Source organism: Hetaerina americana, unplaced genomic scaffold, assembly GCF_022747635.1.
Source record: "Hetaerina americana unplaced genomic scaffold, ioHetAmer1.1.p SCAF_11, whole genome shotgun sequence".
NCBI lineage: Eukaryota > Metazoa > Arthropoda > Insecta > Odonata > Calopterygidae > Hetaerina > Hetaerina americana.
The window spans coordinates 38113702-38127031 of record NW_027286181.1 but is presented as its reverse complement, the minus strand read 5'-3'; the positions used below and the strand labels follow the sequence as shown (position 1 = coordinate 38127031).

General features: G+C 39.5%; 1 protein-coding gene across 1 annotated transcript; it reads right to left on the bottom strand.

Moving 5' to 3' along the window:
• Positions 1-2905: 2905 nt before the first annotated feature.
• Positions 2906-6370, bottom strand: LOC139701134 (spidroin-1-like). Its single transcript, XM_071599711.1, has 2 exons — positions 3422-6370; positions 2906-3136 (listed from the first exon to the last, which is right to left on the bottom strand). Exons 1-2 carry the CDS (start codon positions 6368-6370, stop codon positions 2906-2908), a joined length of 3180 nt encoding a protein of 1059 aa, XP_071455812.1.
• Positions 6371-13330: the final 6960 nt, after the last annotated feature.

Here is a 13330-nt window from a genome sequence, read left to right as displayed (position 1 = left end):
ATTGAATCTCTCACTGAATATACGAGAAATTTATTTGTCCGGAAGAATTTGTTACCCCAGTACTTATATCCATACCATAAAATGGAAAAGCTGCATTATGTGAGGAATTTAAGCTTGATTTCTCTAGCGGTGTTGGTAGTATTTATGCTCATGGAAAGAGGATGGTATGCGTGATGTCACAGCAATGGTGAGGGTACCCGGATAAAGGAACATAGAGAACGACTATGATGTATTAGCATGTTTGTTGAACTTTGAGAATTTTTTATGAAGGAAACTGGGCACAATTAATTTATATTTACCGAGGATACAAGCAGACTGCGGAAATAGGCAATCTATCTGGGACCTGTATGCGTCTGAGAGCGCACAAGTGCAGTGAGCGAATAGACAGTTGGGTTGGGCAAGGCTGGACAGGAGAGTAAGATGGATATCTATTATCACCTGTTCTTCCCAATGAAATGAGATTCAATCATAATGAAACAATGGTAATGAGTTTCTCAAGAAATAGGGCCTCTGCGATAAAGCCAGAGAGCATAAACCAGGGCTAGTAGAACCGTTTACCTAGTTAAGAAGTGTTATAGAAGAAGTTGGGCAAGTAAAGACATTAAAAGAAGAGTCTCGCTAGCTAAACTAGTAAATTAGCGTTTATAAGGAGGTGAGAGCTGCTGGTAGATATCCTACGTGAAGACTTAAATCAAGGACTTGTTAACACGTTAATATGATGTTTAGCTCTTTATGATTTGAAAACTTAGTCGTTAAGACTAGAGTAAAAGCTTCAGATTGGAGAATTTTGAGATGTGTGGGTGTGGAGAAAAATGGAGAATGAAATGAACAAAAATTAAATCAATTGAAGAAGTTGTAGAAGTTTAGTGGAAGGGAAGAGTGGAGGTCTGTGAAAGAAATTCGAAAAAGGTAGCGCAGGTGGATTCAAATAAACCTGAGGAAAAATATGATTCGGAAGACGATAGAGGGGAGAGTGCTGGGGAAGTGAGGTGAAGGTTAGAGTGAGGAAAAATGTAAGCATCTTGGTTGTATTTGAGAGAGGTAAGGAAATTACGCCGTGCAAAAGAACGATTCATTTAAATATTTTATTTGAGTTTTAACAAATAATAAGTGATTTTAGTTAGGGCTTCAGTTGTGTGTTGCGCCTGGGTCTTTCAAGAGCCTACTCTAATCTTGAAGAATCATACTAATAATAATCAATTAAACTACAAATTATAAATTAAAATTACATATTTGCAAACTTTTGTAATGTTTTGACATTATTTAGATCTCCTGCTAATATTGTTTAAATACATCCCATTTTTATTAATATTCATGGAGGACTCTTTTTTAGTCTTAAGGTGGCGTGAATTTTTAAAACTATTTTCAAAATATCCCCGAAATCCAAATTTTTTGGCACATAATTGTGAAAACTCATCGGTTTCTTGGAGAGAAGAGTTTTTTCATTCATTCCAGTTTTATTTCATAAAAAAGCAAACATATAATTCTTTTCTGAACATTCGGGAATGAACTATTGATAAATACGTAATTCGTAATACTCGCATTACGACGTGTTCAGACAAATAGATATAGTTTCATTGGTTATATAAGTTAGATTTATGGGCTTAAGTTAACAACATGCTAGGGATCGAATGTCAAATTTGTAAAGGCTCGCGGTTTAGTCTTTATTTATGATTACATTGATGGAATGATTTTTACGCCGAGAAAATTGACGTTTCCAGCAATTGAGACGGAGTTGAAAGACTATTTAATCATGTTCCACTGTGGATTAATTCACTAAACGCAAATATATTCATTTGAAGTATTCATATGAGCAATAATAAATCTCATCGATCATTTTAAACCAAATATCATGTTTACAAAGCACAAATATTTTCAAAACTTCGTGAATAGATATTGTCATATATTTCCACCACATGGTTTTCCTGTAGGATGCAATCGATCATATAGCCAGGTTTCCATCCGGGTGAATGCAGCTACATTCTTCTTTACCCAACATTGATGGATTCCAGATATTCCTTGGAAAACGCACAAGGATAGGATATATGCAACCTGATTTTTGAGTTTTAAACGCTGTTGGACTTAGTATTAAATTATGTCTTTAGCCTCATCACATTATCCTCTGATTTGACTATTCCTTTTTTTACTGGTACTGCAGCGGATTGGTTATGGAATGTTTCTCTCGATTATTATTTCTTCCTCCGCATAATGCCACGCATATTAAATAAACATTTTAAAATATATTTTTTATTTCAACTCATAACAATGCAAAAATTTATAATAAAAATATATAATGAAAATATTAACAAGTTTAAGGTATAATATTCATAGACAACTATTTTGTGCACAGTAACACTGAAATTGAAGAACCCTGCGATCTTGGCAGAAGGTAAAGTGAACACATCGTGAAAATAATCTTATATGTCAATGGAAGCCAGTGCTACCTGCATTTAGCTTTCCGACATGTATTGATAAACTTGCGTTACACTGGCAAACATCTTATTAGGGAACTTGAACAAAGAGTGGATAAAAATTGATTAAAACTTATACTTTCTACTAAAGCTTCTTATCGCTGAAACTCTTCTTCCAATTCTTTCCGAACGGCTGACATCCGTCTGTCCGTGTCTCACCTTTGCACGACCCACTTCCACGAAATTTAATCCCTTGGATTAAATTAGGGAGCCGAGGCTGTCCCCTATGCGAAACATTGTTGTATACAACGGGGAATGATGTCAACAATAGAAATATAACCTTCGATCTTCACTGAGATCATTTGGGTGCGAGTAGGATGGAATGTTTGGTTATTCGACTCAAACGGGTGAGACAGGAACGAAATCGAGCATTCCTCGGGGCGACCCCGAGTGGAGAGCTGTTGAGTGACCTTGTTTCCTGCCTGCTAAATGAATCACTGTGCCCATTTTCTGCTCGGATGCTCGGCGATCCCAACCTTTTCCACCAAAGCGTTGAATCCCTTATGATCGTCCGCTGAGTAACGCACAATTCGGATGGTGCCATCTGGTTCGAGTAGACTGTAAAATCCCCTCGTGCCGTACTTATCCTTCACCTCATGATGTTTCTTGAAGTCCCCTGTTTCATAATCTTCTACTCCGTATTGAAACTGGTAATAGGCAGGAGCCTGTGGAATGAGAAAACAGTTCTTTACTACACTTCATAAAATTTTGGCCTAAAGAAAACATTGGATTAAAAATTAAGGCTTATATTTATGATTTTTCATTAAGAAAACAATATAACATAAGCAAAATATAAAAATATAGCTATATTTAACGAATGCTAATTTTGAAGACTGAGTTCATGTTTTATTTCTCCAAACAACCAAATATTACTGTAAAATTTCTTATAATTATATAAGACATTGGCACGTATTTTCCATTAATTTTGAATCATAAAAACCTCCACTCACATAGTATTCCTCCTGGTATTTCCCCATTTGCACGCGGTCAAAGTTGTACGGCAAGTGTGCAGAATGGTAAAGAGGGCCGCCTTCCCTTCCACCTCCAAAGCTTATGGAATAAGATGAGTGAGCCTTGCTTCCTACTCTGGAGGGAAAAATCACACCACCTTTTCGGCCAACCCCAACTCCTTTCCCACCATATTGAATTCTGCGCATTCCTCCCTGATTCATTCCCGAGCTTCCTTTCATCCCAAGTTTATCAAAATTTCTTCCAACATTTCCTTCTTGGCTACCCATCATACCTCCGGGAGCAATCATTTCCATGCCTCCTTGCTCCTCATTCATTCCTTCCTCCATCTCTGTCGTGGCTTCCTCACCCCCCATCATGCCTTCCTCACCCCCCATCATACCTTCCTCACCCCCCATCACGCCTTCCTCACCCCCCATCATGCCTTCCTCCATCCCCGTCGTGCCTTCTTCGCCCCCCATCATGCCTTCTTCCCTGCCCATCATGCCCCCTTGTGTGGACACCGGCATTCCGGGTTGATCTCCATTCATACTTCCGTCCATTCCCATCATGCTTGCTTGATTTACCATCATGCCACCGGATTTTGACATTTTCATTCCCCTTTGCTTTCCAATCATGCCGGCTTGCTCCGTCATCATGCTTCCTTGTGTACCCATCATTCCTCCCTGCATATCCATCATGGTCCCCTGCGTAGACATAGCCATGCTACCTTGTTCATCCGCCATTCCTTCCTCCCTCCCCGTCATACCCCCTTGTTCTTCCATCATACCATCTTGCATACCCATTTCCATTTGCTCTCCGTTCATTTCCTCTTCCATTCCCATCATGCCGGCTTGCTCCGCCATCATGTTTTGCTGTTCCCCCATCATTCCCCGTTGCCTTTCCATCATGCTTCCCTGTTTAGCAATTGTCATTCCCCTACTACCCCCCGTCATACCACCATCGTCTCTCATCATCCCCTCTTGCTTACCCACCACGTGTCCTTTTCTTCCCATCATACCTCCCTGTTTAGCCATTTTCATTCCTCTTTGTCTGGTATTCATTCCTACTTTCATTCTCATCATCACTCGCTGGCCACCCATCATGCCTCCTTTCTTTCCCGTCATTCCACCGTTCATTGCCATCTCGCCTCCTTGTCCTTCCATCATACCTTCCTGATTGCCCATTGCCATACCCCTTTCTTCAGCCGTCATACCTTCTTCCATTTCCATCATGTCCCCGTTCATTCCCATCATGCCTCCGTTCACTCCCATCTCGTCTCCTTGTCCTCCCATCATGCCCTCCTGATCAGCCATTGTCATGCCCCTTTCTTCAGCATTCATGCCTTCTTCCATTCCCATCATGTCTCCGTTCATTCCCATCTCGTCTCCTTGTCCTTCCATCATACCTTCCTGCGTAGACATTGCCCTTTGTTCTCCATTCATGCTTGTTTTGATGCCCATCACGCTGCCCTTCTGCTGCATCATACCACCTTTCCTTCCAATCATACCGCCTTTCCTTCTCATCATGCCGTCTTTCCTTCCCATCATGCTGCCTTCCCTTCCCATCATGCCGCCTTTTCTTTCCATCATGTCTCCCCTCATAGCCATTGTCATGCCATTTTGTCCAGCATTCATAGTTTCTTCCATACCTGCCATTTGCCCTTCATCGCCCACCATGCTTCCTTCCATACCCATCATGGCTTGCTGTTCCATCACATCTCCTTGTGTACCCATTTCCATGCCTTCTCTTTCTCCATTCATCATCCCGTTCATTCTCATCATTCCACCTCGCTCCTCCGTTATAACCCCCTTCCTTCCCAACATTCCTCTTCCCTTCATTCCATTCATGCCCCTCTGTTTAGCCATTGTCATTCCCCTTTGCTCAGCATTCATGCTCTCTTCCATTCCAACCATACCTCCTTCCATTTCTGTCATCCCTCTCTCCATTCCCATCATGCCTTCTTCCATTGTCATTTCGGCTCCTTCTTGAGCTTGTGCCATGTTGTTTTCTGCATTCATACCTTCAGGCATATCCGTCATGGTTCCTTCCATTTGGTTGGGCATCATGCCTTCTTCCTCCGTCGTCATCCCGTTGGCACTTTCCATCACATTGGCGTTTCCCATCATTTCATCTCCCTCTTCCATTTCCCTCATCATAACCTCGGGCCGATCGCCTGTTCTCATTCCATTTCTCACTTGCCCCCCTTTGCCAATACACAGGTTTGGAGAAAAGTATGAGCATCCATTGCCCTTGCTGCCGAAACGGGTTTGACCTCCGCCTCCCGCCTTCGCACCATACCCAGTCTTCCAGCCGTAACCACTCTTGCCAGAACTCCCCTCTGTGAACGTGTAAGAAAATGCTTGCCCACGCCTCCCAACTCCTCCAACCATCTCTTCCGCATTGCCTCTCCCACCTCCCTGCTTGCCGACGCCCTCTCCTCCAGCCATCATCCCTCCTCCAATGCCCGTCGGGCCCCATTTCTCTGCGGCCGCATTTGATGAACCCGATCGGGACTTGCCGTAGTAGGGTATGTAAACACCCTGTCTCCTGTTGCCGGCGCCTCTATCAACCCAACCTCTACCGCCACCTCCGTAATAATGGTGACCACCAAACCCGCCCGTCTTTTTACCATATTGTCCATTCATCTCTCCCCGAGAGTTCGCCCCGGCATATCCGCCGTCTCCTCTCGTCATCATTAACCCCATCCCATAGGAGTCGCCAATGGACAGACCCGCCTGACTCATCCTGTGTGCTACAGCGGGTATAACGCTTTGGTCTTGATATTTCTTGCCAGCTGCAGTATTGCGGTAGCTGATATACTGCGAGAAAGACGATGGCCTTTCCTTCTTTCCATCATGCGATTGGCGGCCGTCGAAACTTCCAGGGTAGCCGGCATTGCCGTGGAAGAGTGACGACACGATGAGGGCGCACGCCAGTAGATGGATCATCTGTGAAGGGACAGGATAGATCGGTTATGGCAATGATCATTATGATGGTGTGCAAGTACTCAGCTACTTGGTTTTCGGTAATCGACTTAGTGACTCCTTAATGGCCTCGAAGTGGTGTTGAAAGTTTCGCGAGTATCTTAGAAATTCAACCGCAAATTTGCGCAGCGGTGAAGTGTCACAGTATATAATGATTTACACGCTAATTATAAATCCACCTATTCATACGATTAATCATCCAGCTATGTAAAATTTAGCTTTTATTTATCATGGAAAATAATTCTAAGTCATAGTGTGGAGCGATTAGTGTGTGATTAAGGATATTAGCGCCTTAGCTTTTTAGACGTCAGGCCTCTAGGTAAGGGCCGAACATTTTCAAGTTTTCTGATCTGCGCTGCCATTTAGCGGCAAGATAATTGCAGCTTAAGTGGTAGTGCACTTATTACCCTATTTTCCCGGCAAATTTTTAAGTACTCATTTTTTCTTGAATTATAATATTTAAAAAATAAGCCAGTACCGAAAACACGATCTCTTGGTTAGTATCGCTTAATATCAATAATTATATTAGATTACTTTGTCTATAGGGCAAATTAATTACTAAATCATTCATTTGAATGTGAAAAAACATACAATAACCTTAGATTTATTTTTCTAATTTAGTCAATTGGATTTCCCATATTAAATAATATAAGACGTATTTTAATGCCTCAACTTAACTACACAACCAGTTAGAAATGAAGTGTTGGGAGGAATTTAATGCAATAATAAAACGAGAGTTTGTAATGAGCAGCCTAGGATGATTTGTAGCTTAAAGGTTCAAGAAACTGGCCACAGAAGAGTCTCATATTGCCCAGTTTCTTCCAAATCTCTTTCAATTCATATAATTGGTGTATAAATTGAGAAATTCTGAAAATGAAGGCACACATTAAAATGAAATAAAATATAACCAAATTAATAAAAAAACAGGAACCAAAATATTAAGTATTACTTGTACGTTCTAATTCTTTATGTCAGGACAATTTATTACCACTAAGGTGTAACTTTAAATTCAAGCTGAAAGTGCATGGAAGAAAGACGAGGAAACGGATTATAGAAGCGTTCGCCGGGATGTAAATAAAGGAGTAACGGGTTGCAGCAGAAAAATATTAGGAAGCAAATAAAACAAGAGATATTGGAAGCCGAAAACGAAACTATAGGAACAGTGAATATATAAAGGGCAAGGAAATCATTGCTTAAAGTCGGAAATGATTAGTAAGATATCCGAGAGAAATAAATGAAAGAATTTGAAAACATGATAGTACTTAGGAAGAGGGAAGTACAAAGAGATAACGATAAACCGATCCTAGGAGTTGATAGGGCAGAAGAAGCATGATAGAAGACGCAGTGCGAGGACACGGGTAATTTAAAAAGGGAGGGAGAAATTGGTGCGCTGTATAGAAACGTGGAAACATTATCACGAAGTAAAAAGGGAAAACTCAAGCATTCACATATTATTAATTATACGGCAATAAATTATTAATGCAACCAAGATAAATACAAGAAAGAGGGAAAGAATACATGATGGACCCATATGATGAAGAAATCAGGCCAACAAGATAAGACAAAAAGGAATATGATGTAGGTGGTATGATTTAGGCCTTGGCTTATTTAACTGCACGAAAATTAGGGAAATTAAGCTCAAATAAGGCCGTAAGGAGCGGTGATACAAAAGGTAATAGTGTTGAATAGATAATTTCTTCAGGGAACTGCTCGAGGGGTTGGCAAAACTTGGCTGAAAGAGTTCTTATGAGCTAAGTTTTAGCCGTTATGAGGGAGATACTGCGCCGGAAGATGTTTTCAAGTCAGTGTTAGCCAAAATAGGGAAAGGCAGTAATACGTGAGAACTCTCGAACGATAAATTTGATTTCGCTTGCAGCTCGAGTGGTACTAAGGGTCATCAAGGAGAATAAAGAGGGGTCATATAGTTACCTATTGGATGATCAGTTAGAGCTCCGGGAGGCGAGAGGCACCCGTTTTAACAAAGCAGTAATGAGGTCACCAATAAAGAGGTACGCATACTCCAATCAGGATGATTTTTTTGTTTCCCCAAGGCGTTCGATTGAATGCATTGGGTAGAATTAATAAACCCATTATAGAAGATAGGAGTATAATGGAGTGATAGGTGACATCCACAGTCTGAATGTCCCAGACCTCTCAGTTTCGTGTAGTGACTTGAGTCCAGATGAGGAGAGTTAGAAATAAGAGTAAGGCAGGGTAGTCTATTGCCAAATGTGCAGTTTGACGTATACGTGAATGACATGGTAAAAGAGGTAAGGAAGGAATTGAGATAGGATTGAAAGTAGATGGAAAATTCATAAAATCAGTTAGGTTTGTAGATCATCAAGCTTTAGTTTTTCAGTCAGCCAGTGGGTTTCAAGCATTGCTAGGTACATGAGAACGTAAATGCGATAAGTATCGAATGAGAATTAATGTAAGTGAAACAAACAGGTATGAGACTTACGAGAGAGAGAAGGGCTAGGTTAAACGTTAAAATTGGTGGGCAAAAACTTGAGTTAGTGGAGCAGTTCATCTATATCGGGAATGTTTTGGACCAAAATAGTCGAAGTAGTATTTAGAAAAAGAGAGGTTGAAACCATAGTCGTTCAAACAAGATGAAAGCCACAGAGTCGAGGCTTTTGATTTGTGGTTGTGAAGAATAGAGAAGGTAAATTGGACGGAAAGAAAAGCAAAGAAGTCCAAGAAATGGTGGAGCAGAGTAAAGGATTGTTGGAGAAATCCAAAGGAGAAAGCAAGCTGAATGGAGGGCATTTTATGTTAGGATCGAATTTTGAAGGCTGTGATAAAAGAGAGAATGTTAGGTAGACAAGGTACCGGGAGGAAAAGGACAGGCATTTTGGACGGCATCAAGGGAGGTAAAAATTATGTATGAGGAATTTGAAGAGCAGTTTAATATAGTGTGGGGTGTAAGATCGTTTCTAGTTAGATGGAGCTAAGAAATGCAGCGCTTATTAGTCTGTGTCGATCGAAAACCTGACTGAAATTATTAGCTACCAATAATAATTATTATTATTGATAACATCTGAAAAAATTCTTTACTTAGAATCACGATTCCAAGCTTCGTATTGTAGATTCTTTCCTTTTCTTTCTTGGATTGATTTAGGAAGGGTTGTAATTCTAACCGATTAACTCTTTAATTAAATGAAATATCTTTGCCCAACCAACCAGTTTATAATCACATTCGATTTTACCCTATTCGTTTCATTTTGTGCATGCCCCAGTAGAAATCCTTTCCTGATCCTTTTCGCGGTTTTTTTTCAAGAATGTTGTTTTGTGTAAAAGAAATGAATCAGTTAATTAGCTATACTTTCACATCAGCAGGGTTCTAAGGAATTCGGAATCATTCAGTCAAATAAAAATGTGGAAGCAGATTGGAATGTTTATACAGGTAGTATTTTTTTTCAAATTATAACCGATCCAATTGTCATGTTTTTTAATGTGATATGGGTTAAAAAAATTTCCTGTAAACCCACATTCATTGGAAACTTCTTAGTATTTTCATTTATAAATGAGCGAAAGAGAACCATGCCGCGTTTCTGCGATGGCTGAACTAAATATCCATTGAGATACTGTTTTACACGAACTCACATTAGTGCAAAATTTTACTCTTGTGAGTGGCATACTCGTATATTTCGGTTTTATTATGCAGGTTTCGAATTTTAGTTAACAGTATTCTAAGGCTTTAGTAACGTTCTCAGCTGTGACTGAAGTTTGCCGTGGTGCACTTAACAGTAAGTACGAAATACTCATTTATTTTCAGCTTAATAATACAGATAATCATGTATTCTTAGTTAATAATTTTATGCACTTTCGGAAATATAAACTACGAGTAGGGCATGTAAGACGACCTAATATAACAAAATGTCAATCCGTGTTAGAGTGGTATCACTCAGAGTATTGATCTCGGCTCACACTTCACTTCTGCCAAGGTTGACTTGACCCTGACTCGACTGTCAGGATTGACCGATGCATACGTATACACGGGTGCAGTCATAAATTCCAGCACCGGTTGACAAAACATTTTATCACTTCACGATATATTTCTTTCGGTCTCCTTATAGAAAGTATCATCCTTCCGCAGCTCTTCTATGACCACAGTGCCAACGTCATAGCCGAAAAAGTAGTCAATATATTTTTTCAGCCTCAAAAATAATGCGCTGCGATTCAGCCCTTTTTAGTCAATTTTCTGACGTCAACGCTTCTTAAGCACTCCTTCTCCTATCTTGGGTTTAGGATTTATGAAGAATTCATTCTGAATAAGGTTCTTTAATTTTGATAGTTTTGGGACAACGGGCATATTTTTGGCAAACACTGCTCAATGGACGAGATTAATTGGTGGAAAAATTATATTGATACAACAGGCAGGCTTTGTGCTTTTGAAAAAATGAGCTCTCTTTGAGTTGATTTTCCTTTACTTAGATACATCAGTTAATTTTTGTCCCTAAGAACGAATTTCCGTGGAACAGTTCCCTCAAATTCATGAAAACAATCACCATTCTGTCCCAAATTACTGGAAACATTGTCGGGGGTGTAAATCTATCCACAATAGTTGCCTTGTTCATAATGCCAAACAGAATCCAATCAAACAAATCTGAAATTATTTCTACGCTTCATACAGTTTCGTATGACATTGCATATAGATCTTGGTGATTTTAGTGCTGCACAGGTTTCACGTTTATTGGTTCACAGACGCTGAAGATTGTTCAGAACGCTGTTCATATTAAAATAATTTCACAGTTTTTAATGCATGGGTACGTCTCAAGGCATCCAGTTTATCTCGTGCCTTTAGTCCAAAAAGGCTCAGTAAGTATCGAAAAGGTTTCCATAGCACTTTTTTAATTAAATAACTATAATACACACACTCTCTACTTTTTCAAAGAATTAATTTGTATGGCGTAATATAATAGCCAAACAAACTGGATGCCAGCACAGCACCGCAGAAAATATTTCAGGAAAAAACTAGCTGAGTTGGCTCATAAAACTACGGCAGTCAACTAAATGGAGTCCGCTGCTCAACAGCTCCAACATTCACAAAAAAGACCGATCTAAACAGCATGCAATGTCCCGGTGCTTGTTTTCTAGAGCTTATATCAGTTACATAGTTCCTACAATTTAAATTACTTGATGAAGATCTACTTCACTAAGTCAATTAAGATGTATACACTTCAAGACTTTTACTCTAGACACTTAACGCGATTAATTCTACTGATTGCAATAATTTGTCTATTCGGAGTTTATAATTATTTGATAAAATAATTGTTCATCAAAATTGTTGTGAATAATTTTGTCATTCACCGTGTTAATTTATTTTGTATTAATTAAGTTTATGACCTTTCAATATAATGGCTTTGAAATTAAGAATCTTTTACAAGTTCTTTGTTCGAAAAATATTGAAAAAAAATTTTTTTTTAATTTATTTCTTATCGCCCAAACGAAATATTTAATTTATGCAAGAGCTTTCTTTCCTTCGTTTAATTTTTCAGCGATAATTATTCGTGTTTTAAAATATTTCGGTCCCAAGCTAACCAAAGTTCCCCACAAAGTTAAATATTTACATATAGTATGCTGATACTCACCTTGTAATGCTGGCTAATCCCAGTACTCTGCGTGAGGGTTGTTTCGCTGCACAGATGAATGGATGTTTCACATAACCACCTCAATGATTAAATGGCAAAGTTAACTCGTGAATCGCACACTTATATATATATTTACGCTCGCACGCGCACACACGCGCACACATGTGCTTTTCAAGCACGCTCCGCAATGGAAACTCACCCCAGGGTTATGGAGGCCAATTGATCGACCCTCCGTACGGTAGGAGTGTGAGGTGTCCCATAGAAGGGTGGCGGTTAGGAGAGCGTTAATGCGGCTAATGTATGTGCGCGGAATATAAAGAGTAGTGGGGTGTAACACGGAAGGTTTTTCTATTGCAGGAAACCAGATTTATTGGTCCTTCCTCACTTTGCGTTACATTTCATTTCGTCAAAGATCTCTGTGTGGTCCCCTTCCTCCCTCGCCTTCATATAATGGCCGTAATTTAAATAGAATTATTTTGCTTTAACGATCTTAGGGAGGATCAGTTTTGTTGCTTTTTTAAACCAAGATTTTTCATACCATGTATTTTATAATTCTGTGTAAAGATCCAATATCATCGGGTAGTGTTTCCTCAGTAGATTGTTTTATTTGGTCCCATTAATTAATATATTAACAGCTGTACCCCCTTGGCACCGGATCAACCCAAAACCACATAATGGCAATGAAGAGGATCCTGTCAATACCATCAGTATTTTATTGAACCTGTTCCGTCTTAAAGAGTGTCAAGGTAGAAAGTAGTGTGCATTATTATTCCACATTATGTTTAGAAGGAATTTATGGAAAAATTATTACGGACAAGCCTTTGAAATTAAATACTATTTGCTCAATTCAGTAACATATTATTAGAAATGATTTCATAATTTCCGTGGTATTTCCTTGGATTTCCCGATTATTCCCTGGGATTGCTGTAATATTTCAACAGTTGAGAGCTTTGCATCATTTCATTAAATGTATTCAGGTATTCACACATGTTCTAATGGAAGGGTTTCCTTGTTAGTCAGTACTCATGTCGCCATATGAAGTGTAAAGCATTACCGTTTTAATCCGCCTCGAATAAATAGACGACAGGAAATTGGAGGCGAATTTGGAGTGCGAGTAATGGCATACGATGTTACAAAAATTATCATCTCATTAGTGAATGAATAAGCTGTGTGTTGATTCCTTGTGAGGCCCTTTGAATTCAGCGGTAAGTACGTCAGTATCTCATTTAAGGTCTTCGTCGCCATTTCCTATCGCGGGGAAATCATTTTTTTGAGCGATTTCCGGGTGTTCCGATTTTGTCGAGCTTAAACACTTTCAATGAGAAACTCA

Excerpts from the sequence above, each read along its gene's own strand:
- LOC139701134 (XM_071599711.1), bottom strand. The coding sequence starts at position 6,370 with ATGATCCATCTACTGGCGTGCGCCCTCATCGTGTCGTCACTCTTCCAC. Across the intron at positions 3,137-3,421 it reads AATACCAGGAGGAATACTAT|GCTCCTGCCTATTACCAGTT; the intron begins GTGAGTGGAGGT and ends CTCATTCCACAG.